The following is a 24472-nucleotide window of genomic DNA, read 5'->3' as shown; positions in this document are numbered from 1 at the left end:
GGTGCCCGGGGTGACCATGGGGTGCCTAGGGGGTGCCTGGGGATGCTCGGGGTGCCAGGGGGTGCCCAGGGGTGCTCAGGAGTGCCCGGGGGTGCCAGGGTTGTTCATGGGGTGGCCGAGGGGTGCCTGGGGATGCTCGGGGTGCCGGGGGGTGCCCAGGGGTGCTCAGGAGTGCCGGGGGTGTTCATGGGGTGGCCGGGGGGTGCCTGGGGATGCTCCGGGTGCCGGGGGGTGCCCAGGGGTGCTCAGGAGTGCCGGGTGGTGCCCGGGGTGCTCATGGGGTGCCCGGGGGGTGCTGGGCGTGCTGGCAACGCTCGGGAGTGCTGGTGGGGTACCCGCGGGTACTGGGGTGCCGGGGGGTGCTCAGGAGTGCCGGGGGGTGCTCGGGGTGCCTGGGGGAAGTTGGGGGTGCTTGGGGGTGTCCGGGGTGCCAGGGGTGTTCATGGGGTGCCCAGGGGTGTCCGGGGTGCTCGGGGTTGCCGGGGGGTGCCCGGGGGATGTCGGGGGTGCTCGGGGGTGTCCGGGGTGCCGGGGGTGTTCATGGGGTACCCAGGGGTGTCCGGGGTGCTCATGGGGTGCTCATGGGGTGCTCGGGGTTGCCGGGGGTGCCCGGTCCCGGCGGCGGGAGGCTCAGCCCCCCCCGGGGCCGCCCCCAGCGGAAGCGCCGCCGGTGCCGGTGCCGGGCGGGCGCCACGTCAGGCGGGGCGGGGCCGGGATGCGGGCCGGGATGCGGGCCGGGATGCGGGCGCTGGCGCTGGCCGCGCTGCTGTGCGCGCTGCGGGCCGGGCGGGCCGGCGGCACCGAGCTGACCTTCGAGCTGCCCGACAGCGACCGGCAGTGCTTCCACCAGGAGCTGGAGCGCGGCCTCAAGTTCACGCTGGACTACCAGGTACTGCCCTGCCCGCGCTTGTGCCCATCGCCCTCTGCCCCTACCCCCGGCCCCGTGTTCCCTCACCCATGCCTTGCCCGTGCACCTGCCCGTGTCCCCCACTTGTGCCCGTGCCCCCCTGCCCCTGCCTGTGACCCCCTGCCCTTGCCCTTGCCCCTACCTATGCCCCTGCCCCTACGTGTGCCCCCCTGCCCGTGCCCCTGCCCCTGCCTGTGCCCCTACCTGTGCCACCCTGCCCATGCCCTTGCCCCTACCTGTGCCCCCCTGCCCCTACCTGTGCCCCCCTCCCCGTGCCTTTGCCCCTACCTATGCCCCTACCCCCGCCTGTGCCACCCTGCCCGTGCCCTTGCCCCACCTGTGCCCCCCTGCCCCTACCTGTGCCCCCCTGCCCGTGCCCCTGCCCCTGCCCCTACCTATGCCCCTGCCCCTACGTGTGCCCCCCTGCCCGTGCCCTTGCCCCTACCTGTGCCACCCTGCCCGTGCCCTTGCCCCACCTGTGCCCCCCTGCCCCTACCTGTGCCCCCCTGCCCGTGCCCCTGCCCCTGCCCCTACCTATGCCCCTGCCCCTACGTGTGCCCCCCTGCCCGTGCCCTTGCCCCTACCTGTGCCACCCTGCCCGTGCCCTTGCCCCACCTGTGCCCCCCTGCCCCTACCTGTGCCCCCCTGCCCATGCCCCTGCCCCTGCCCCTACCTATGCCCCTGCCAGTGCCCTTGCCCCTGCCTGTGCCCCCCTGCCTGTGCCCTTGCCCCTACCTGTGCCCCCCTGCCCCTGCCCGTGCCCCTGCCCGTGCCCCTGCCTCTGCCTGTGCTCCCCTGCCCACGCCCATGCCCCCCTGCCGTGCCCCACAGGCCCCCAGGCAGGGCTGCAGCCGCACTTCTCCCATGCACCCCGCAGCTCCCCCCATGCTGCACCGGGAGAGGTGCCCAGCGCTGGCCCCGTGCCCGCCTCAGAGCCAGTACTGGGATGTGCGGCCGCAGGAGCCCCTCGCCCAGCCATCAGGGCTGTCCCCCTGCCCAGGCACCCCAGCTGAGCTCTGGGCACCGTGGGGCACAGCTTCCCCTGGGGCTCCCCCGTCCTGGGCCCCCGTGCCGTGGCGGGCAGCCGTGGGCACGGTGCCTTCTCGCCGAGGGCACGGCTGTGCACACAGGCATGGGGCCAGGCAGAGCCGCTCCCTCTGGGGCGGGAGGCTCTCTCTGCGGCGGCTGCCACCTGTGTCCCCTTGCACAGGTGATCACCGGGGGACACTACGACGTGGACTGCTATGTGGAGGACCCCAACGGCAGGACGATCTACAAGGAGACCAAGAAGCAGTACGACAGCTTCCCGCACCGCACCGAAGTCAAGGGTGTCTACACCTTCTGCTTCAGCAACGAGTTCTCCACCTTCTCCCACAAAACCGTCTACTTCGACTTCCAGGTGGGCGACGAGCCGCCCATCCTGCCCGACATGAGCAACCGCGTCACCGCCCTGACGCAGGTGAGTCTCCGCACGCTGCCGCGGGAGGAAGGTCCTGCTGCAGCTCCCGCTTGCGGCCAAACGGCCCCACAGGACGGCGGCTGGGGGCTCGTCCACCTTCCCCTCTGCCGAATGCAGAAGTGCCAACCGCCAGCCAACCGCCCCGCCACGTGCAGGCCACCTCCTCCTCCCAGCAGTGCAGGCAGAGAGGGACGGGGAGGGCTGCTCCGGGTCTGAACTTCCCCCGGCCCGAGCACCCGGTTTCCATCCTGCACAAGGGAAGCACAGCAAAGCTTTGGCGTCCCTTGGCGTGAGCCCGCAGGGGTGGCTGCACCCTGGGCTGGCACCCAGACCCTGGCCCCCAGCGCCTCGGCAGCTCTCTCGGTTGTGCCCCGGTGCTCACAGCAGGCTCCCTGCACCAGCCCGTCTCCAGCGTTGCCCCTTTGAGCAGAACCGCTCTCGGGTCGGGGCTGGCAGAGACCCAGCAGCACCGGGCGCTGCTGTCCTGCTCTTGGGTGTCCCAGCACCGTCCTCAGCTCCCTCGGCCGCCAGCGCTGGGCCCGAGCCGTGCTGCGTCAGGAGCGATGGAGCGCGCTTGTCTCCCCAGATGGAATCCGCTTGCGTCACCATCCACGAGGCTCTGAACACGGTGATCGACTCCCAGACTCACTACCGCCTGCGGGAAGCGCAGGACCGGAGCAGAGCCGAAGACCTCAACGGCCGGGTCTCGTACTGGTCGGTTGGGGAAACCCTCATCCTCTTTGTGGTCAGCATTGGGCAAGTGATGCTGCTCAAAAGCTTCTTCACCGAGAAGAGAGCCGGCAGCGGCGGGGCGGGCACCTAGAGCCGCAGCTGTCCTGTGCCCGACTGCGGGGGGGAGCGGGCAGGCAGCGTTCTCCTGGGTCACGCTTTACCCCTCTTTTTCACAAGGTGCTGCCATGGGGAGGTGGTTGGGGGGGAGCAGGGGATGATGTGACGCTGCCGAGCCAGGCGGAGAACGGTCACCCAAGCACGGGTATCCCCCAGCCAACCCCCCCAGCATCACCTCCCGCTTTGCCTTCGCCCACCCTGCGGCCCCGTCCCCTCGCCCGGCCGGTCTGCCTCCGCTCGCCAGCTCCACCGGGGAAGCGGGTGGGCACGCTGGGGTTCGGCGGCAACGCTTTGGCCCCTTGTCCGATGCCTGGTGCACCTGCAGAGCCCGACGTGACTGCAAGGTGCAGCCCTGCGTGCGGCAAGGTGCGCGCTGCCCACGCACACCCGGCGGGGCGGGGGGCTTTGCCCCGGCTGGCGAGGGGATGGGGCAACGCTGACCCACCCAGCACCCACCTCCCGAGTGCTCCTGCACCGAGCCAAGCGCTGCTAGCCCGGAGGAGAGCTACCCTACGGGCGCTGTGCCTGCAGGCAGAGGAGGGGCCAGCACAGATCCCCCTTTTTTTCCCCCGGGGCAGGCAGGGTGCTCCCCACAGCAGGGCCAAAGCCAGCAGCAGCATCCCAGGAGCCGCTGGCTCAAAACCACAGGTTTCAGCAGGGGCTTTTTGTTTGGTGATTTCCTTTGCTTTGCAAGCCCCCGTCCTCGCAGCAAAGCGTTTCCCAGGCCCTTCTCTGCCGCAGGAGCAAGCAGCATGCCCCGTACAAGACGGTATTTTCATGCTTGACACGAGTCCACGCTGGGGCTGGGGCTGTGCCCAGTAGGCAGCGGGAGCGGGCACGGCTCTGCCCGCCCGTGCCGAGGAAGCCCCGTCCCTGCCCCAGCAGCAGTGAGGATGCCCTGTGCCCCTGGGATGTGGCCCCGTTCCCTGTAGCCCCAGAAAGCAGAGAGAGACCAGCTCACCAGCCGCCACCCCAGCCCTCGAGCAGGCGCAGGATCGCTCCTCCGGAGCTAGAGCAGCACCACTGGCATTTTACTTTGCCACTTCGTAATAAACCCCTGCGACCGTGGTTCGCACTGCCGTTATTGGGCACCACTCCCGGGATGGGCAGCCAGGTACGGCCACGGCCGCTGCCAAGCTGGCTGGCCCTGCCTGCAACAAGCCCTGCCCGGTCCTGCCTCATCGGGCACTCGACCCCCCGCCGCAGCAGGCAGGCTCAGCACCCCCCAGGGTGATGCCAATCTGGCCGTCGGTAAAGCCCTGTCCAAGAGGAGATGTTTTGGTGCAGCCAGTTACCGCAGCCCTCGCCTGCAGCCCTGCCACGCACCGGCTGGGTGTGCTTCCAGCGCAGGACCAGATGCCAGAGCCAGGGAGACCCCAGAGCAGCAGGAGCAGCTCTCCAGCCGTCCCCCCTGCTGACACAGCCAGCTCGTGCACGAGGCCTCGCTGGCAGCGGGGGCTATGGGCAAATCCCAGGGTCTGGCTCCCACCTGGCAGCGGGGACCAAAGAGGGCAAGGGAACCCAGCGACCCGCCGCAGCAAAGTGGGGAGCCCCGGGCAGACGCTGTCTGGAGTCAGCCTCTTGCTTCTGTCCTGGCTCCAGCAAGCGCCAGCTCTGCCGGTAACCCTCCCCTTGGGCCGGGGGGGATGCCGGCGTGGTTCCCATGAGCCATCCCTCACCCCTGGCATTGCTCCCGGTGCCGCGGGGAGGGCTCGGATCGGCTGCTCTGGGGTGCAGGGGGGAAGCGAGGGGCCCAGGCACCCACAGCCCCTGCTCGAGGCTGGGGGCTGCAGCCCCCTCCCCAGCCTCTCCCAGCCCCCCCCAGCTCCCACGGCAGCGCTGGCCTTGGGGCAGTTGCTGCGCAGCCGGGAGCAGCCAGGCCCCCCCGGTGCCTCGCAACAACCTTGGCCAGGAGCCGAGAGCTCCCGTTTCGAGCGGAGCTGCCGGAAGGTGCAAGGCTGCTGCGGGCAGCACGGTGCCTTGGGACTGCTGCCAGCCCCGCTCCGCCAGCGGGGACCAGCCCCGCGCCCCACGGGGACAAACAGCCCCAGCAGCCGCTGCAGAGAGGGCAGCACCCAGCCCTGGCCCATCTGCGGGACACCCTCGGAGCTGCCCCTCCCTGGGGGCTCTGGGACCACCCCATGGCAGGGACAGGAGCAGCCAGGACCTGCTCCAGACCAGCCACCCCGGGGCCAGCGGGTTGGGGCTCCCACCCAGCCCATCCCCACTGGAGACCCCAGCCCGGCTCATGGTGGGGACACAAGCAGCACAGGAGGTGACTGCGGGGCGCTTTATTACTGTGCCGGGAATTGCTCCAGCAGCAGTGCAGGGCTTGGCAGGCACGGAGAGGGGACCAGGGAGCACCCACACCGGCCCCACAGCCCGCAGAGGCGCTTTGGGGCGCAGGAAAAGAGCAGCCATGGCCCCATCCCCACCAGGCCCCTCCTGCCCTCGCTGTCCGGCCGCCAGTCCCCTCCCGCCCGCAGCCTCGGCGCCTGCTGAGCACCCCAGGGCATCCCCGTGGGCACGGTGCCGTGCCCGGCTCACAGGGAGCTGCTTTGGCAGGAGCCGGCCCCAGCGGGCAGCCCCGTCCCGGCGGGCACCCGCCACCCCCGTGCCCCCGGGATGCCCCGCTTGGGCGGCAGGGACGACGCCGAGCAGCGGAAGGAGCCGGTGGCCGGGGAGGGCGGCTGGGGCTCAGGGCTGTGCCCGCAGGGGCAACCCCAGCCCCTCCGGAAGGGGATGGTGAAGAGCCCGTAGGTGATGGGGTCCAGGCACGCGTTGAAGAGGCCAAAGATGAAGAGGATGTGGGTGAGGGCCGGCGAGACCCTCTTCTCCATGGCCCGCGGGCAGAACCAGTACCACAGCCCCAGCAGGTAGTAGGGCGTCCAGCAGAGGATGAAGGAGGAGACGATGACCAGGCTCATCTTCAGCATGCGCAGCCGTGCCCGCGGGATGTTGTTCCTGGAGCAGCGCAGCGACACGTCCCGGGAGGAGACTGGCAGGGGCGGGGGGGACACGGCCCATGAGTGGGGGACAGTGAGGAGCCTGGCTGGGACCGGGACCCCATGCGCTGAGGGAGGGCTGGGGGGGTTCCCACACATCCCCAGCCGGGGCTTCCCCCTGCTCCCTCCATCCCAGGGTCCCTGCAAAGCCCCTGGGGCATGGGGACAGGGCAGCCCGGTTCCCTGGGCACTCACAGAGGCTGGAGCCCATGCGCCGGGAGATCTCCAGGAGGATGCGTGCGTAGCAGCAGACCATGATGAGCAGCGGCAGCAGGAAGAGGCAGGCGAAGCCAAGCATGTTGTAGAGGGTCTCGTGCCAGGGCTGGGGGAAGCTGCCGCGCGTGGTGCACTGGGTGAAGTTGTGCGGGGGGCGGAGGGTGACCGTGCGGAAGAGGAACAGCTGGAGGCAGAGCAGAGGTGGGACAGTGGCCCCCTCCCCGGGGCCGTGGGGTGACGGGGGCTCCGTGCCTCCCAAAGGCAGGGAACCGAGGTCCTGAGCCAGGGACCACTGGAGCCACAGGGTCAGACCCTGCCCGCGGGAGCGGCACCTGCAGTCACCCCTGTGCCAGCTCCACTCCCCAGTCCCGGGGGGCCAGGGAATACAGTGGGGATGGGGGGCAGAGCCGGGTGGAGCGGGCACGCTGCCACAGCCCATCCCTTGCTGCCTGGCTCAGCTGCATCTCCTCCAAGCCCTCTCCATCCCCATCCCGCAGGGCTTGGAGCAGCAGCAGCCCTGGGAGCAACCCCAGCCAGCATCGCTGGGCACCCTGGGAGCTGGCACAGGGACCGGGTGGGCGTCTGCCGCAGGGCGCAGGGCTGGAGAGGAGCCCTGGGGACGGGTACCTGCGGCACCGAGAGGCCTGCGCTGAGGAGCCAGGCGACATAGAGCATGATGCGGTTCCTCCTCCGGGCGCGGGCGATGGCCAGCGGGCGCAGGATGGCGGCCTGCCGGTCCAGGCTGATGACGACGGTGACGAAAGCAGAGGCGTACATGGCCAGCAGCCGGAGGTACATGAGGAGGCGGCAGGCCAGGTCGCCCGCCCGCCACTGCAGCGTGATGTTCCAGACGGCGTCCAGCGGCATCACCGCCACCGTCACCAGCAGGTCGGCAGCGGCCAGGTGCAGCAGCAGCAGGCGGATGTGGGACCGCCGGCCACCCTGCCGGCCCCCCGCCGCCCGCAGCACCGCCAGGTTGCAGCCGGCCGAGAGGGCGAAGAGGGCGAAGGTGACGGCCACGCGGGCCTGGGCGGCGGGGGAGAAGGTGGGCAGCCGCAGGGGCTCCTCATCGCCCTCGGCCTGGGGGGTCCAGGCGCAGCCCCGCTCGGGGGGGGGCAGGCTGCCGGGGGGCTCCACGCTGGCGTTCCCCACTGCAGGGTCTGGGTCCGGACGGCCCCCTCCTGCTGCAACAGGCAGACGGGCAGCGGCAGCCTGCCCGGAGGGGGCCTGGGGGTGGGGGCTCCGGGGGGGACAGATCACGTTCAGCGTAGGATGCCCCGTTCCCTGGAGCCCAGCTCCCTGCCCAGTGCCTGCACCACAACCCCTGCCCCAGCCCACTGTGTGCCCACCCTCGGTGGGTCTCTGCATCCCCCGCGCTCCTCCAGAGCCCCAGCAGCCCCCAGAGCCCCCCACCCCTTAGCGCTACCAGGGTCCTTGGCACCAAGCAGGGGCAGAGGGAGACAGTCTCAGCTGATCCCAACCCCAGGCCATTCCTGCTGCCCATCCACCCCCCCCACCCCAGAGCATCCCTCATGGTCCTGCATGGGGACAGAGACCCTCCCAGCCCAACGCCGGAGCCCCCGCGGGACCAGGCACCCTGCTCCCCCCGCCCACCTCACCTCCAGCCAGGGTGTCCTGCCCAGCGCTGCCCAGCCGGGCCATGTCAGGGCTGCTGCTCAGGTGCTGCCGGCTCTCTGCACCGAGGGCTCCTGCATCCGCACCGTGCCCGGCGGCAGCGAGCCCGCAGGGGCCGGCGAGGTAAGCGAGGCAGGTACCGCTGTCCCGCAGCCACCTCCGCGCCCGCTGTTGGGCCACGCTCGGCAGGCAGCCGGTGGGGTGCCCTTGGTAGCTCAGGTTGCTCCTTGACGCAGCCAGCCTGCTCGGAATGGCTTGGTCCTTCACCCCGCGCCACCCACCCACACACAGCGACACATAAGCGTGCACAGCGCTCACACGCACACACGGAGACTCAAACGCACGTTCCCGTTGATGCACGCACAGATGCACACATGCATGCACACGTGCGCACACGGCTCTGCCCTGCGATCCCAGTCCCTCTACCCCCCCACCCGCAGACAGGCAGCTCTGTCCCCCTCTGCCCGCTCCTGCTGCACCGGCTCATCCCAAATCCCATCCTAATGGCACTGGGCTGGTGCGGCCCCCCCACTCGGTGCCTTGTGCGGCCGCCTACCCCAGGAAACCCACCTGGGTCAGCCCCGACCCGGGGCAGGGCAGTAGGTGCCCGGGGCAGCGGGGCCAGGGAGTTGGGCGAGGAGCTGGGCAGAGGGAGAAGCCCCGCAGCTGTGGGAGGAAGCCCCCCAGCATGAGCGTGCCCCAGCCTGGGGGGGAAGGACCTGCCCCAGCACCCCACCGGCTGGGTGCTGAGCCCTCCCCAGGGCCGGGGCTGCTGCTGCCAGGGCCGGGCAGCGGGGTGCACAAAGGCTCCACGCTTTGGGGTGCATCGTTTGGGGGGGCCCAGAGACCCACAGGTCCCTTCTCCCAGCCCTGCCAGCTGCTCCCCCAGACCGTGGCTGTCCCCATGGCTGGAGCATGTCCCCACAGCCAAAGCGTGTCCCCATGTCCCCACGGCCAAAGCATGTCCCCATGGCCAGAGCATGTCCCCAAATCCCTTGAGCCCTGGCCGGGGGGGGGCTGCAGCCAGGGGTAGGGCAGGGGGGCTGCTTTGCATCTCAAAGGCTTTGCCCCCCCTGGCAGAGGGAATTAACGTTATTAGCAAGTCATTTCACAGATAAGTGGGGCTCATTAGCCCGGCAGACCCCCTGCCCCACAGCCCCCGGAGTGGGCGGAGAAGGCCCCCCCGGGCGCATTAGCACCCGGCTGTCAGCCCCGCCAGGTCCCTGTAATGGACTCCCCAGACCCCGGCCGGCCGCGGGCCCCCGCACCCCGCAGGGAGCTGCCGGGGGGGGCTGGGGGGCAGAGGGGCCCCCTCTGCAGCCCCCCCCCACTCCCCTCCGCCTGCGGGGTCTGCAGCCTGATGGGTGTCAGCCCCAGCCCCACACCCGAGCCCTTCCCCTGTTGCTGGACCGCAAATACCCACATTTAACCCTGCGCTGCTGGGGGCTCTCACAGGCACCGGCACGGGGTGCAGGCGATGCTCAGCTCACACTGAGCCCCAGGGCCGGATTTGGAGGGTGCTGGTGACGCCCACCCCTCCCCGGCCGGGGGACAGGCCCCGGGACAGGAGGTGTCTCTCCCAATACCTCCCTGCAATTGCTTTCCCAGATGCTGTCCGGCTGCCCCGCAGCTGCATGCCACGGTCCCCAGCCCCTCCAGCCCAGCAAGGCAGCACTGAATCCATGCCGGAGCCCCTGAGCGTGCCCGGCAGGATGCCCGTGGCCTGCCCTGCTGCAGAGCGGCCGTTTCAGCAGCTCAGCCATCCTCTCCCGTCCCCAAACCTGCTCCCGGAGCCGACGCAGTGGCCTGGGCACGCTGCACCCCGCTGCGCTCCTGCCGCGGGAACAGCCACGCGGTGACACGCGGAGGGGCACAAGGGTTTATTTCTGTACAGTCTGTCCTGGTTTCGGACAGCCACGCCAGCACACCCAGCACAGCTCCAGGCTCGCACAAGCAGCTCGTGTCCCCCCACACCTCCCCGCTGTCCGATGGGGGACACGCATCCCCTGAGCTGCGGGCATCCGGCGTTGTGGGGCCGCGTGGCACTGGGTGCTCCGGCACCGGGGAGCTGGGGGCTCATCCGGGTCAGTCCTGGGGCTGCGGCGGGAGCAGAGCCTCCAAAAGAGAGAGCAGGTCTGCGGAGAGGTCCTGGGTGGAGCAGAGGGTGCGTGAGATCCTGACTGGCCAGGGCAGGGGTCTGGGGCAGGGCTGGGGTCTCCGGGGGTGCAGGAGTGGGGGCTGACAGACCCCACACACCAGGAGGGCCAGGGACAAGCAGGACCACGGCCTCAGGTCTGTCCCAGCTGATGGCATCCCAAAAAACACAAGGGAGGGTGGCAGCGGTGAGGATCAGAGCAGGCTTGGGGATCCATGCATGCCCACTGCAGCAAGGAGCGGGGGACACCTCTCCATTCCCAACTCCAAAGGCTGTTGTTACCCCAAAACCAGCCCCCACGCTGCCCCAAACCAAGGGGGGTCCGAGCACGGTGGGGGGGTGAGCCCTGCCCCGTGCCAGCCCCATGCTGGGGGTCACCTCCCAGGCTCCGCCCGGCCCCTGCCAGCGCACGTACCTGGGCGTCCGTCCCTGCATCCAGGAACTCCGGCAGCATCAGCCCCGTGTCCAGGAGGGGGTCACCGGGGAGGTCCAGGGGGGTCCCTGCCCCTGCGCAGCGAGGAGGGGACAGCCAGGAGGACGCGTTGGAGGCGACAGCCCCGTACAGCTCCGAGGGGGTCCCTGTCGCAGGGATGTAGGGGGGGGACCCCCAGGCCCCCATCCCCATGTCAGGAGCCCCAAGCGCCTCTGGGGGGGTTCCCGCAGCGGGGCCATAGAGGGGTGACCCCCAGGCCCCCATCCCCATGCCGGGGGCCCCGTGCAGCTCCGGGGGGGTCCCCGCCATGGGAGGTGACCCCCAGCCCACGGTGCCGGGGGGTGAAGCATCCCGCGGGGCCGGGGCTGGTGGGTGCGGGCAGGGGTGCGGGGTCTGGCAGCACCCCAGGCCCTGGGGGCAGAGGGGGCAGTGCCGGGGGGCTGCCCCCCGCCGCCGGGCCAGGGCCTCCTCGCTGAGCCCCAGCAGGGCCGAGAGGTGGGCGATGTAGCGGATGGCGAGGCGCAGGGTCTCGATCTTGGTCAGGCTCTGCCCCGCGGGTGCCAGCGTGGGTGGCAGGTAGTGCCGCAGCCGCAGCAGTGCCTGCGCCAGCCGCCGCATCCGCAGCTTCTCCCGCTCGCTGGCGCTCTGACGCGGGCCCCCCGCACCCCCACCCCGCACCCCCTTCCTGCCCCCGGGGCCGCCCCGCAGGCGGGGGGCGGCGGGGCCACGGCAGGGTCCCCGGGCAGCGGCTGGGGACGAGAGGCCGCAGGAGTCAGGCGAGGGTGCGGGCGAGCTGCTGCTGTAGCCCTCGGGGTCCGGGGGTCCGCGGCAGCCCCAGTCCTGCAGCAGGGCCGTGGCGGGGAGCGGGAGGCCGGGGGCTGCCGAGCGGGCCATGGCTGCGGGGCTGTGTGCCGCCAGCCCCCGGCCGCCCTGGCTTTATGCGGGCCCGGAGGTGTGAAGTGGCACCTTCGTGGCCGGCATCAGCAGCACTTCAAAGGCCGGGGGGGCCGAGGGCAGCCGGCTTTGAACACGCTGGTGACAAATTTTACCCCAGCGGTGTGAGGCTGCTCTGTGCTGCCCACCCCCCCCCAGCACCCCTTTCCCCCCCGCACTGCCCTGAGGATGGGGCTTGGGCCCCACGCGGGGGCTGCAGCGGGGGCTGCAGCGGGGGCTGCAATGAGGTTGGCAACGGGGTTTGTAGCCGGGCCTGCAGCGGGGGCCGCAGCGGGGGGCTGCAGCGTGGTTCTCAGCGGGGTCCGCAGCGCGGTCTGCAGTGGGGTCTGCAGCATGGCCTTCAGCAGGATCTGCAGCGTGGTCCTCAGTGGGGGTCTGCAATGGGGGTCTGCAGCAGGTCTGCAGCCGGGGTCTGCAGCAGGGGTCTCAGTGGGGTCTGCAATGAGGTTGGCAAGTGGGGTTTGTAGCAGAGCCTTCAGCAGGGTCTGCAGCAGGGTCTGCAGTGGGGGTCTGCAGCATGGCTCTCACTGGGGGTCTGCAGCGGGATCTGCAGCATGGTCTGCAGCATGGTTCTCACTGGGGGTCTGCAGCATGGCCTTCAGCGGGGTCTGTAGTGGGGGTCTGCAGCATGGTTCTCATTGGGGGTCTGCAGCATGGCCTTCAGCGGGGTCTGCAGTGTGGTTCTCACCGGCAGTCTGAAGCAGGGTCTGCAGCGGGGTCTGCAGCGGCACGCAAGCTGCAGCAGTGCCAGCCCTGGGCGTCCACGTCCCCCACTGCGCAGCGTGGCCCAAGCCTGGCAGCAGCGTGGCCCCAGCCGGGCACCCCCGTTGCCCAGCGTGGCTCTGCGGGCCACAGACCCCCGCGGCCCCCGCTAATGGCGTTTCACACGCCACCCCTAATGAGCCCGGCCGCCCGCTGAGCCCCGGCGCGGAGCCGTGGCCGCAGCCCCGGGGCCACGGGAGCTGGGGGGGACACGGGGGGGCGGCCCGGGCGCGGTGACCCCCGCGGGGGGTCCGGGCGGGGCGGGGCGGGGCTGGGAGGGGCCCCCCCGCCGCGTTCCCAGGCCCCGCAGGTGTCGGTGCTGGCGGGTGCGAAGGTTTCCAGGGAAACCCGGGCCCGCCGCGGGAAGGAAAATCCATCAGGGAGCGAGCGGGGGGCCAGGGCACGGCCCCTGCAACGGCACCAGCACGGCCCCCCCCAGCAGCACGGCCCCGCAGTGCCACGGGGTACGGGACCCCCGCATGGCAACGTGCACAGCCCCAGGGTGCGGTGTGGGCATGGACCCCCATACCGGGTGGGCACATCCCCAGGGATATGGCAGTGGGCGCGGGACCCCCATACCGGGTGGGCACATCCCCAGGGATATGGCAGTGGGCACAGGACCCCCATACCGGGTGGGCACATCCCTGGGGATATGGCGGTGGGCATGGGACCCCCATACCAGGTGGGCACAGCCCCATGGATATGGCGGTGGGCACGGGGCCCCCATACCAGGTGTGCACATCCCCGGGGATATGGCGGTGGGCACAGGACCCCCATACCAGGTGTGCACAGCCCCGGGGATATGGCGGTGGGCACAGGACCCCCATACTGGGTGTGCACGACCCCAGGGCACAGCAGTGGGCACGGGACCCCCCATACCGGGTGGGCACAGGATCCCCATACCGGGTGTGCACGGCCCCAGGGTGCAGTGGTGGACATGGGACCCCCCCATACCGGGTGTGCACAGCCCCGGGGCATGGTGGTGGGCATAGGACCCCCATACTGGGTGCACACAGACTCCCCCAACATCAGGTATAAGCCACAGAGCTGGGCAGGGGGCAGAGGGCCAGCTGCGGGGCACAGAGCCGGGCACAGGGCCAGCTGTGGGGCATGGAGCCGGGCACAGAGCCAGCTGCGGGGCACGGAGCCGGGCACAGAGCCAGCTGTGGGGCATGGAGCCGGGCAGAGGGCCAGCTGTGGGGCACAGAGCCAGGTGCAGGGCACGGAGCCGGGCAGAGGGCACCAGGCCAGCAGTGGGGTGCGGGGCCAGCCCCTCCCCAGAGAAGTGCTGGTGCCACAGCTGAGCCAGCGCCTCGTTGCTGGGCTCGTGTTTCCCACTGGTCACATGAAGCTTGTTCAGTTTTCCCTGCCAATGCCGTGACACGGAGGTGACGGGAGAAATCCTGCTTATCGCTCACCACTGCCAAGTGCTCCTGCCGTCCCTGCCGCGCTCACCAGAGCTGGGCACGCCGCTCAGCCCCGTCACAGCCCCGGGTGCCCCAGCCCTGCGGGGACCCTGGGCAGGGGCATCGCCGGCATTTCAAAGCCCTGTTGTGTGTGTGTCACAGGGCCCTGGGTGTCCAGCTGCGCAAGGACCAGGTGCTCCCCTGCTGCGGTCTCTTCCTGCCACCAAGCATGCCACGGCACCCAGCGCTGGTGCTGCTCGGAGCCATGTGCACCCCGAGGTATCACCCCACAACCCGGCTCCCGGCCAAGCCCTGCCCCTGGCACCCACACCGCCTGCCAGGCACCGTGAGGATATGGGTATCTAAACCGGCTGTGATCTCCCCGCAGACCTTGCAGACATGGCACAAAATCGCCAGAGTTAATTGCTGTTAATCCCCTCCGCCATCTCGCTGGAGGAAGCGCCCTGCCATTGCCCCGTCCAAGGTCCAAGGGTGCCGGTGCCAGCGCAGACCCGCAGCACATCTCTGGGTGCGCAGGCGCCTGATGCCATCCCAGAGCCCATCTCCAGGGCTGGGGGCTGCAGCAAGGGTTCAGCAGCAGCCTGGCCCCAGGAGCGTGGCTGGGTGCTGTGCAGGGTGCTCTGCACCCGACAGCCCAACCTGGGCCACGGCCCCTTCCCCGCGTGCCCCTCGGCGCTGCCCTGGCCCCGCTCCCCCCATTCCCAGGCCCCCTCCTGGGTCTCATTAGCTGATGAGCTCCCGGGTAATGAGTTCTGCGGCCCCGCTGGGCAGCCGCTTCCCACCTCCCTCTCTGTTTAGACAAGTGCTGGAGCGCGGCTGGGCTGTGACAGCGCTGGCCGTGGGGTCAGAGCCCCCCTGGGGGAGAGCCCGCAGCCCCTCACTCCTCGGGGGAGATGGGGTCCCCCCACATCCCTCCTGTCTGCACTGATGGAGGGTGGGCATGGGGCTGCAGGGTGGATGCAGCAAGGGCACTGGGAGAGCTGCAGGGCCTCCTGACTGTGCCACCAGCCAAAGCTGGCCAAAGTCCTCCCCAGGCAGTCGGTGCCTGGCTCGGACCCGCGCCCCGAGGAGCAGCCAGCCCTCCCGTCGAGGCTGTCCCGCTGCTGGGGGCCCTCCCCAGGACACCTCGCTGCCCACCTCAGATCCGCTGTCCCTGATCCAGCACCTCCTGGGGGGTCAGATGTCTGCACGGCTCCCGGCTCCTGTGCACTCTTGTACCTCCGGTTGGGATGGGGACGGCTGGCAGGGATGATGCCCGGAGGCTGTGCCCAGCAAAAAAGCATCCCGGCAAAAAACCATCCCAGCAAACAAGCATCCCGACAAACAGCCCTCTGCAGCCAGGAGCACTGCCTCCCCGCTGCTTTGGCTGCATCCCCCAGCCCGCAGGCGCAGGCAGGGTCCCCTGCCCTGCAGCCTCCTAAAGGGCTTAGCACCCCAGCACCGTGCTGCCCGCTGCCTCCAGCACCCCAGCCCCGGGTCTGGGGTTTGCACCAGCTGGACAAACAGCACAGGGAGCCTCAGCTCCGTGCAGGGGGGCACAGTCCGGTGGGTCCCCACAAACACACAGGCTGTGCCTCCAGCTTCTCCGGAGCATGGCAGGAGCTCAGAGAGCTGGGGCTGCACCCCATGGGGTCGGGGAGACTGAGGCAGCACGGCCAGGGGAAAAAGGATGTTACCCGGGAAGGGAGCACGCTGGTCCCAGCACCAGCCACATCCCCGCATCTCCCAGCCCCTCAAGGCGGTCGGCTGGAGCTGGGAGCACAACCAGGACCCCCAGCCCTTGGTCTGGGAGCTGTGCAGAGGGCAGGGGAGGTGTGGGGACACTGTTGGGTGTCAGGGCTGGCTGCTCGGGGTCCCAGCACTGGAAGGTCAAGTCCCCGCTGTCCCCCGCAGCACAGCCAGCCCGGCATTGCCACCATGCGGGGTGGTGCAGGCTCTGGCAGGGCTGGTTGGCACGTTAGCATCTCTCACGGCCGTGTGAATTGGTCCCTGCACACTTCCCAGCACCGGGCAGCGCCAATTAAGAGCCAGAGGAGTCAGAACTGACACCTCTGCAAATGGGCCCGGCATTCCCAGGCTCCCGGCCGGCCCCAGCCCGGCTCTGTAGGTTTTGACACCTCCAGGTGGTCACAAAGGCGTCGCCTCGCACCCCTGCCCCGAATAAAGCCGGGGCTGCCCAGGCACCCCCAGACGCGGGCAGCAGAGCGGACCCCAGACATGGCCGGACCCTCAGCCCCACTCCTGCCCCACAGCCTCCAGCCCCCGGCGAGCCGTGCCCTGCTCCAGGACCGGGCCAGGGCCCTCGCCAACGCCGCCTCCCCAAACCCTTCTGCGAAGCCCCCCAGCATGTCCCCATGTCCCCCGCGGGGCCGGCGGCCGGGGGCCGGGGGTCGGCGGGGTGGTGGGGGTGAGCCGGGGCGGTGCGGGGGTGCGGGGGGCCCGCGTCAGAGCGCCAGCGAGCGGGAGAAGCTGCGGATGCGGCGGCTGGCGCAGGCACTGCTGCGGCTGCGGCACTACCTGCCACCCACGCTGGCACCCGCGGGGCAGAGCCTGACCAAGATCGAGACCCTGCGCCTCGCCATCCGCTACATCGCCCACCTCTCGGCCCTGCTGGGGCTCAGCGAGGAGGCCCTGGCCCGGCGGCGGGGGGCAGCCCCCCGGCACTGCCCCCTCTGCCCCCAGGGCCTGGGGTGCTGCCAGACCCCGCACCCCTGCCCGCACCCACCAGCCCCGGCCCCGCGGGATGCTTCACCCCCCGGCACCGTGGGCTGGGGGTCACCTCCCATGGCGGGGACCCCCCCGGAGCTGCACGGGGCCCCCGGCATGGGGATGGGGGCCTGGGGGTCACCCCTCTATGGCCCCGCTGCGGGAACCCCCCCAGAGGCGCTTGGGGCTCCTGACATGGGGATGGGGGCCTGGGGGTCCCCCCCGTACATCCCTGCGACAGGGACCCCCCTCGGAGCCGCACAGGACCCCCAGCTTCATCTCAGGGTCCTGGTCATCACCGCCATGCGTCCTTGGAGCAGCGACCCCGCTGCAGACCCCCCGGAGACGTGCCACAGCCACAGGCACCGGGACAGCTTCCTCCTGCTGCTTGGAGCCTGCAGCCCCCCCGCAGCCTCCTGGGGCAGGAGCGACGGAGAAAGGGTCCCCCGGGACCCCCGCGCGTGGCTCCCAGCTGCCTGCGCACCCCCAGGTACACGCAGCCCCCTCCCCAGCCCCTGCTCCTGCGCCCACCGCCCTCGGGGGCAGCGGGGCTGGGGGAGAGCCCGAGGATGGGGACGGGGGGGTCCTCGCAGGGGTCGGGCAGGGCTGCAGCAGCAAAGCCAGCTGCATGCTGCGGCTGGGGTGTCCGCACGGGCTGGGGGGCACACCATGATGCGTGCTGGGCCAGAAAGCCAGCCTGGGTGCGGGGTGGGGGGCATGGGGTGCTGAGTTGGGGGGCACGGTACCGCCCCACAGCCGCTCACCTGACACAGCTCTTTCTGCACAGCTCAGCAGCCCACCCACCCCGAGCAGGCTTGTCTCCCCAGCCCCCCTTGCAGCCCCCATCCTGCCCAGCTGTGCCCCGGCGTGGCTCTGCGGGCGGCGGAGCTGATCCTGCACCCGCAGCGGAGAGGCAGCACGGGGGCCGGCGCCGTGGCCGTGCCACAGAGCCGCGCAGGATGGACACCGGGGAAGGGTTCCTCATTAAAGCTGCCGTGCACCGCTGCACCCTGACTCGTTACTGCGGGACCCCGCTCGCTGCGCCCTGGGTCCCCCAGAAGCTGGCACCCCACACACACACAGAGCAAGGTGCTGCCTCCGGGCCGGGGGCTCGGTGCCCCCTCCCAGCCCACCCTGCAGCTCGGAGATGTCTCCAGAGCTGGGGTGACGGAGGCACCCACCACCCGGGGGGGTCCCCAGCCCCGCTGACCGCTGAAGGGCAGCTCCCACCCTCCCGTTGGGTCCTGACCCATCCCTGTGCTCAGGCCGTCCAGCTCCGTCCCTTCAGGGACCTGGGTAGCCCACAGAGGACAGTCCCCGAGGGGCTGGCTGCCAGCACCCCCTCCTGCCAGCGCAGCTCGGAGAAGCCACGGCTGCCTCCCGCCCAGGCTCCGCAGTGCCCGCCGCGGAGGGGGACCGGAGGGAGTGGGCACACCAGCCCCCCGTGCACGGCGCGGGGCCGGGGCACAGCAGGAGAGCTCGCACGCAGCCGTCAGACGGAGGGGCCGGGGCGCTGGCGTCGGCAAAGCCCCCAGAGCCACTTAGCACCAGGCTCCTAACAGCCCGGGGGGCTCTGCGTCCCCGACTCCCACCCCCTGCCCACCACGGGGTCCCAGGCACTTCCCGGCCGGGGCCCCGGCACAGCCCCCCAGGCCGGCCCCAGAGAGCCGGCACGTGCCCCGTGCCCCCCAGCACCCAGGGCCACCGGACAAAGTCAATGTGCAAGCCTTTATTTACACCCCCCAGGCCTTGCACAGAGCCCAGGGCAGCCGAGGGCAGCTGAGGGCAGCAGGGACCCCCCCCACCAGCCCAAAGCCCCCCCGTCCCCCCTCCGCTGCCCATCATACAGGCACCAGGCCCTGCCCATGCACTGCGGACCCTGCCCCTCACAAGCAGCAAAGGGCCCGGCCAGGCTGGCCCGCGGCGGGGCGTGGGGGCCGCCGGCAAGGGAGTGTTTGGGGCTGGGGGCCGGAGCCGATGGAGTGAGCGGAGCTGGGGAGTGGGTGAGGGTCCAGCCTGGCCACGGGGCGTTGGGCTTTGGGAGCTCCGGGCTTGGCCCCCGCAGCCCATCCCACGGCAGCCGGCCCCACGGCCAGGCCAGGAGGAGGGTGCGCAGCAGCCGGGGCCGTGCGGTTAGCTGGCGGTGGACTGCTGCTGGAACCAGGCCAGCACCGTCTCCTTGTTGTCCTTCACCCACTTGATGTTGGCGCGGGTCCTCTCCAGCGCCTGCTCCAGCGCCCGCGTCCCGGAGCCGAAGCCGATGTCTTGGTTGTCTGCCTTGAACTGCTCCAGCTGCCGGGGAGAAGAGGGGCTGGAGCAGGCGTGGGACAGCCCCTGGCAGCACCCCAGCAGCCCGGGAACGGGGACAGAAGCTGCCCCGGACCCCTGGGCACACGAGGGGCAGGAGCAGGACCCCCCCCCTCCCAAGGGCTGCTGGCAAAGGGCGGGTTGCACAGTGCTGGCAGCACAGAGCCATGCCCCTGCTCCCGCCGGGGCTGGGGTCCGCGGTGCCCGGTCCCACCGACCCTGCCAGGGTCCAGCCTCACCTGCTGCAGCTCAAACTCCGTGGAAAACCGCTGGGTCACTGCTAAAATCAGCCGGGAGAAGGAGAAGGAGCCGCCCCCGTACCTGGGAGAGCAGAGAGACCGCTGAGCTGGGGGTCTCGGGGCAGAGCAGCACTGGGGGCAGAGGCTGCCCCGAGCCCACTCAGGCCATGGGAAGGGACGGTGCCACTCCCCGCAAAGGGCACGGGCAGATGGGGGACGCTGCCTGCCCCAGCCGGCCCCCCGCAGCCCCCCGCACGGTGCTCACTGGCTGAAGAGCGTCCTCCAGTTGCTGCGGATGAAGTCCCAGGCCAGGGGCTGCCCCACCACGTTGCTGGCGATGCTGTTGATGGTGGCCGTGGCATCCTGCTTCCGGATCTTGCTGGGGTCGAGGGTGTACTGCAGGTACCTGGGGTGGGGGGAGATGCTGCTGGGTGAGGGGCCGGCAGGGGCAGAGCTGCCGCGCCCGCCCAGGACCCCGCACCCACCGGTTGAGGATCCAGGGATGGGGGCTGCAGGAGAGGGCTGAGCGGAGCTTGTCGGCCTCGGACACGACGGTGGCATTTTTGAACATCTGCCAGAGGAAATCCCAGGCCTCCTCTCCGCCTGTGGCCACAATGCTGCAGTAGATGGAGGAGCGCAGGTTCGGGGGGATCCTACGGGAGAGAAGAGCCATCTCAGCCAGGAGCTCCTTGATGCGCCCAGCCCGGCCGCCCACCGGGGCACCCTGGGGACTCACGGGTTCTTCAAGCTATCGTTCTTCCACTGTTTGAAGTATTTGGTGGCCAGGTCCTGGCACTCAGTGAGGCCGTAGGAGCAGGCTGTGCTGATGGCATTGATCTCGTTGTACCTGGGGAGAGAGGGGTTGCGCGGGGCTGGGGACCGGCACGTGGCAGCCAGGAACCCAACCGGCCGGTGCTGAGCCATGAGCGGGGCCCATGCCCTCTCCTGGCACACACCGGGGCGACCGTCCCAGTGCGGTCAGGGAGACCCCGGGGGTCCAGCCTGGCCCCAGGGCAGTGGCACTCACTGGTCCATCAGGCCGCTGGGGATGGAGACCCAGTTACCGGTGATTGGTCTTGTAGTGGTTGAAGAGGGGGCGTCACCTGATGCAGAATGTATTCCTGGGGGGGCAGGAGGACAGTCAACGCCGGTGGCACCAGCAACAGCCCCCCGCCAAGCTCTGGGTGCAGACCCAGCACCCCTCGCCCCCCGTTCCCCCCGGCACGGGGCTCTGCTGAGCGGCGGGACCCGCTGCGGGGCCGGGGCTGGGCGACAGTGGCACTGCTCACCGACATCACCCCGAAGACCTCACTGCGGTCAAACATCAGCTTGAAGTAATGGAGGTTGTTGAGCGCCGCCTCCCAGGGCATGTACTCCGTCTCCTGGCTCAGGAACTGCGTGGTGCTCAAGGCCACGGTCACGTTGATGTAGTCGGCCCTGCAAGGCGTGAGGGCAGCGTCAGCTCCCCAGCCCTGCAGCAGCTGCCCACTCCCAGGGCGCCCACCCCGCCGGCCCCCCTCGCCCCGGGGGGCAGCCGGCACGGCTCACCTGGCCAGGTTAAAGGCGTCGTCGATGATCTGGGCACGGTTGATCACGGGGATGGCCTGGGAGAGGGCAGAGTCAGCACCTCAGGGCAGCCCCAGTGTGCGCAGGGTGCGCGGGGTGTGTGGGGTGCGGGGGGGGGGGAGCCCACCCACAGCCCACCCACAGCCCACCCACAGCCCACCCCCTGGCCCCGGCCGGCCCCGTGTACCTTGTGGTTGATGGAGAGTTGTTTGAGGAGCTGTTGCCAGTTCTCCTTGTTGTAGTTGACACGGAAGTACCCACTGACGTTCAGGTTCAGCAGGAGCCAGTTGGGGCTTTTCACCTTGAACTGGTTGTTGATTTCTGGGTGGGGGAGAGGAGGGTCTGCCGGAGCCGCCCCCCCACCCGCGAGGGGGGCCAGGCTCAGCCCCCCCCAGGGGTGCCCGCCCAGGAGACTCCGACCTCCGCTGTGGCAGGGGAGGTGGCAGCGAGACCCCCCCCCGCTCCCAGCCCGCGCAGGGCGCTCCGTACCTGAGCGTTTGGTCAGCCAGTACCTGTCCCCAGATGTCTCGTTCGTCATCCAGGTGATAGGGACGATCCAGGTGTAGCTGTGCCGGGGACAGGCAGGCGGTGAGACCCTCCCTCACCCCACCAGCCTCCCAGCCCCCCCACCGCCGCCGGCCCCCCGCTCCGCTCACTTGAAGGTAGAGGGTCTGTCCACCACGGCGGTGGCGTTCAGCAGGAAGTGTTTCTGGCTGATCGTGCCGATGGCGGTGTTGACGGTCACCACGGGGAAGCCCATCTGCAGCGTCCAGCGGTCCATGATTTTGCTGATGGAGTCGGGCAGCAAGACGTTGTTCTTTTTGACAGCCTGCAGGGAGGGCAGTGCCGTGGGTCACCGGTGCTGGTGGGGATCCAGGTAGGGCACGGGGCTCGGCCAGCGCTGCACCTCTTGCCCGGTGCATGGCAGTTGTGTGACCGGGACCCCGTCCCCCCAGCAGCCCCCCAGAGCCGGGGCAGCACCGGGGAAGGGGCTGGGTCGGGGGGAGCAGCCGGGAGCAGCCAGCCCCCTCCTACCTCTTGCAAATGGATCCAGAGGTCCTTGTAGACGGTGTTTCCATAGGCATAGGTGTGGAGGTAGGACTGTGGGAGAGCACCAGGAGAGACGGGTGGGCAGGGGCAGGTCCGGGGTGCAGGATACCCGCAGAACAGCCGGAGAGACCCCTGCCACGGGCCACCCACCCCACACTGGGGCTCGATGCCCCCCGGCACCGGCAGAGCCTCACCTGCAGCCCCTGCTTGAACACGTCCTCGGTGAGGAAGTCGGAGAGCATCCGCAGCACTGACGCTCCCTGCAGAGACAGCCGGGTGAGAGACCCCTGCACCCCGCAGCCCACCCCACCGCCCTGGGACCCCCCTCGTCCGGTCCCCATGCGCCCAGGGCTCGCGCACCCACCTTGCTGTAGGAGATGCTGTCAAAGACCTCGCTGATCTGGGCCGGGGTGTTGATCTCGTCCTCGCGGAAGGAAAGTGGGTGGGAGCTGGTCAGGGCATCCGTCGCCATCACCGGGTACATCTCATTCAGCACCATCAGGTCTTTCTGCGGGGGTGAGTGCCAGCACCCCACCTCAGCCCTGCTTGACCCTTCTGGCAGCAGGGGCAGCCCCCGGGGGTGCAGGGGTGCATTCCCTGCCCTCACCCCCTGCCTGCAACCCCTGCCTGCTGTCCCCAGCACTCACAATGTCCCAGGTAGGCTCTGCCGAGTCGGCACCCAGGTACTCCACGTAGGAGGCGAAGCCTTCGTTCAGCCATAAGTCGTTCCACCACTGCAGCGTCACCAGGTTCCCGAACCACTGCGGGGAGGGCACAGTGCCCCGTCAGCCGGGCCCAGCCAGCCGGCAGGGCGGGCGGGGGTCCCGGCGGGTACCTGGTGGGCCAACTCATGGGCGATGACGGTCACCACCCGCTCCTTGTTGCCGATGGAGGAGTAGGCGTTGTCAAAGAGCAGCGAGTTCTCCCGGTAGGTCACCAGCCCCCAGTTCTCCATCGCGCCCGCGTTGAAGTCGGGGAGGCCGACCTGGTCTGGGGGACGGAGGGGTCCCGTTGGCACGCTGCTGCTGCCCGGGGTGCCGGAATGCCCGCCGCCCCCGCGGCTGGCAGCTCCTCCCAGGGACCCGGCCGCCCCGTCGCACCCACCGGACTTGGGCAGCGGGTACGCCGTGTTGTAGTGCCTCTCGAAGAAGCTGAGGATGGGGCCGGTCACCTGGAGTGCGTATTGACCCTGGCCCTCATCAATCGCCCTGGGGCGGCCCCAGATGCGGATCTGGAGGGGAGAGATGCAGGGGGGCTTGGCCGCTGCCCAGGCTCAGACCCGCAGGCAGGCGGGGGGTGCCCCCACCCCCAGCCTACCAGCACGTTCTCCGAGACGTTCTGCACATATTTGAACTGGCTGACGATGAAGGCCAGCAGGTAGGTGGACATTTTAGGGGTGGTGTAGAACTCGGTGATGTTCCAGATCTCCTTGTCGATCTCCTGCTGCCAGGTTTCTGAAGGGAGTGGAAGGAGGGGGGGTCACCCCGCAGCCCTGCCGGGCCCCTGGACCCCCCCGCCGGGGCTCCCGCTGCCCCACTCACTCTTGGAGGGCATGTTGGAAATGGCCACATGGTCAGGGGGGTGGATCAGCGTCACCGTAAAGTTGGCTTTCATGGCAGGCTCATCGAAGCAGGGGAAGGCTTTCCGCGCGTCGGCCGCCTGCATCTGCGTGGTGGCCACCACCTTCCTGCGAGCAAATCCCGTCAGCGCCCGGGGGCCTCTGCAAGGGCCAGCATCCCCCTCCGGGGTCCCTCCACTCACCCCACGCCCTGCCCGCTCCCCAGTCCCCTCCTCAACAGGGTGCTGTGCAGACGCGGGGCACGGAGGCTCCCCAATGCCCATCCCACCCTCCCAGTGGGAGAGGAGCCCCAAACCTGGCCCGTGCCCTCCGCCATCCCCAGGCCAGCCCCATGCCCCCGCCCCGCCACCTTGGCCCCCTGCCCTCCACCTACTTGTGGCCAAACTCGTCCACATATTCACTGCGGTAGAAGCCAGCCAGGTCATCGGCCAGCTCCCCTGTGAACTTGCTGACGAGCCGGTAGCGCTGGCCCTTCTGCAGCTGGCCGTTCAGCTGCACCACCAGGTACTGGGTGGGGACCTCCAGCCAGGTCTTGGAGATGGAGGGCACGCTGGAGCCGTCCACCGCTTGCAGCGAGGCGTAGAAGGACCCCTGCATGGTGTAATTCAGCTGCTTGCTGTGGATGAGGATGAGGTCGGTGGGTTCCATGCAGACGAAGACCACGCTGCTGTTGCCCTTGAAGATGTACATGTTGGCATCAGGCGTCAGGAAGGGCTGCAGGGTCACCTCGTAGGACTCCGGCATCAGCGTCTTCGGCAGCCTCCATTGGTTCCAGGGGTTGTTGGGGGCGGTGGTGGTGGTGGCGGTGCTGGCGGGGTTGGCTGTAGTAGTGGTGGTGGTGGCGGTGGTCCCAGCGGTGCCAGAATCCGTCCCCTTGTTCTTCTCCTGGTTATACACCACCGAGAGTGCGATGATGGTGGCCACAGCCCCCAGGCCCAGCACAATGCCCACAATGCCCACAGTCTTGCTGATGAAGAAGCCGGCCGCCATGGTGGGACTGCGGGAGCGGTGCTGGTGAAGCTGCCACGCTGGCAGGGCTTTTAGCCTCTCGCTCCCACGAGGTTTATTAGTCCAAGTTAATGGGTGAAATATTAAATGACCATGAGGCTCGGGGCGGCGCCGGCCCCAGGGATGAGTTTTCCACCCACCCGCCTCCCGGCCTTGCAGGAGCACTAACACCCAGTGCCACTACAGCGGGGGGTAAAACCGGTGGCTCGGGATTG

The 24472-nt window shown here is 70.0% G+C and overlaps 5 protein-coding genes across 5 annotated transcripts; 2 read left to right on the top strand and 3 right to left on the bottom strand.

Annotated features, from left to right (window-relative positions):
- Nucleotides 1-715: 715 nt before the first annotated feature.
- TMED3 (transmembrane p24 trafficking protein 3) lies at nt 716-3189 on the top strand. The gene is made up of 3 exons (XM_075714360.1): nt 716-889; nt 2118-2366; nt 2953-3189. Exons 1-3 carry the CDS (start codon nt 716-718, stop codon nt 3187-3189), a joined length of 660 nt encoding a protein of 219 aa, XP_075570475.1.
- Nucleotides 3190-5758: 2569 nt separating this feature from the next.
- Nucleotides 5759-8098, bottom strand: LOC142593969 (gonadotropin-releasing hormone II receptor-like). The gene is made up of 4 exons (XM_075714438.1): nt 8056-8098; nt 7064-7617; nt 6416-6620; nt 5759-6213 (listed from the first exon to the last, which is right to left on the bottom strand). The coding sequence occupies exons 1-4, from the start codon at nt 8096-8098 to the stop codon at nt 5759-5761; spliced, it is 1257 nt and encodes a 418-aa protein (XP_075570553.1).
- A 2058-nt stretch (nt 8099-10156) lies between these two features.
- On the bottom strand, nt 10157-11553 carry LOC142593995 (uncharacterized). The gene is made up of 2 exons (XM_075714556.1): nt 10642-11553; nt 10157-10219 (listed from the first exon to the last, which is right to left on the bottom strand). The coding sequence occupies exons 1-2, from the start codon at nt 11551-11553 to the stop codon at nt 10157-10159; spliced, it is 975 nt and encodes a 324-aa protein (XP_075570671.1).
- Nucleotides 11554-16019: 4466 nt separating this feature from the next.
- Nucleotides 16020-17676, top strand: LOC142593919 (uncharacterized). Its single transcript, XM_075714117.1, has 3 exons — nt 16020-16081; nt 16148-16870; nt 17649-17676. Exons 1-3 carry the CDS (start codon nt 16020-16022, stop codon nt 17674-17676), a joined length of 813 nt encoding a protein of 270 aa, XP_075570232.1.
- A 965-nt stretch (nt 17677-18641) lies between these two features.
- ANPEP (alanyl aminopeptidase, membrane) lies at nt 18642-24239 on the bottom strand. Its single transcript, XM_075714170.1, is given in 22 exon segments — nt 18642-18800; nt 19055-19136; nt 19320-19460; nt 19540-19707; nt 19791-19901; nt 20082-20125; nt 20127-20150; nt 20152-20175; nt 20344-20491; nt 20603-20658; nt 20808-20941; nt 21110-21186; nt 21277-21449; nt 21656-21721; nt 21865-21930; nt 22035-22178; nt 22318-22431; nt 22506-22660; nt 22775-22901; nt 22988-23124; nt 23212-23357; nt 23623-24239. Coding segments are annotated over 22 exon segments (2913 nt in total).
- Nucleotides 24240-24472: the final 233 nt, after the last annotated feature.

Source organism: Pelecanus crispus, chromosome 7 (assembly GCF_030463565.1).
Source record: "Pelecanus crispus isolate bPelCri1 chromosome 7, bPelCri1.pri, whole genome shotgun sequence".
NCBI classification, from domain to species: Eukaryota; Metazoa; Chordata; class Aves; order Pelecaniformes; family Pelecanidae; genus Pelecanus; species Pelecanus crispus.
The sequence above is the reverse complement of the archived record's forward strand: the minus strand, read 5'-3'. Positions and strand labels throughout refer to the sequence as shown.

What these genes read in the sequence shown, in the direction of transcription:
- TMED3 (XM_075714360.1), top strand. Translation starts at nt 716, where the DNA reads ATGCGGGCCGGGATGCGGGCCGGGATGCGGGCGCTGGCGCTGGCCGCG. An exon ending in AGTTCACGCTGGACTACCAG is followed by an intron (nt 890 to 2,117) that starts GTACTGCCCTGC and finishes CCCCTTGCACAG; the next exon opens with GTGATCACCGGGGGACACTA. An exon ending in GCGTCACCGCCCTGACGCAG is followed by an intron (nt 2,367 to 2,952) that starts GTGAGTCTCCGC and finishes TTGTCTCCCCAG; the next exon opens with ATGGAATCCGCTTGCGTCAC.
- LOC142593969 (XM_075714438.1), bottom strand. Translation starts at nt 8,098, where the DNA reads ATGGCCCGGCTGGGCAGCGCTGGGCAGGACACCCTGGCTGGAG. An exon ending in CAGGCCTCTCGGTGCCGCAG is followed by an intron (nt 6,621 to 7,063) that starts GTACCCGTCCCC and finishes CTCTGCCTCCAG; the next exon opens with CTGTTCCTCTTCCGCACGGT. An exon ending in GCGCATGGGCTCCAGCCTCT is followed by an intron (nt 6,214 to 6,415) that starts GTGAGTGCCCAG and finishes CGCCCCTGCCAG; the next exon opens with TCTCCTCCCGGGACGTGTCG.
- LOC142593919 (XM_075714117.1), top strand. Translation starts at nt 16,020, where the DNA reads ATGGCCGGACCCTCAGCCCCACTCCTGCCCCACAGCCTCCAGCCCCCG. An exon ending in CCCCCGGCGAGCCGTGCCCT is followed by an intron (nt 16,082 to 16,147) that starts GCTCCAGGACCG and finishes GAAGCCCCCCAG; the next exon opens with CATGTCCCCATGTCCCCCGC. An exon ending in GAGACGTGCCACAGCCACAG is followed by an intron (nt 16,871 to 17,648) that starts GCACCGGGACAG and finishes CCCACCCTGCAG; the next exon opens with CTCGGAGATGTCTCCAGAGC.
- LOC142593995 (XM_075714556.1), bottom strand. Translation starts at nt 11,553, where the DNA reads ATGGCCCGCTCGGCAGCCCCCGGCCTCCCGCTCCCCGCCACGGCCCTG. An exon ending in ATGCAGGGACGGACGCCCAG is followed by an intron (nt 10,220 to 10,641) that starts GTACGTGCGCTG and finishes TGCTCCACCCAG; the next exon opens with GACCTCTCCGCAGACCTGCT.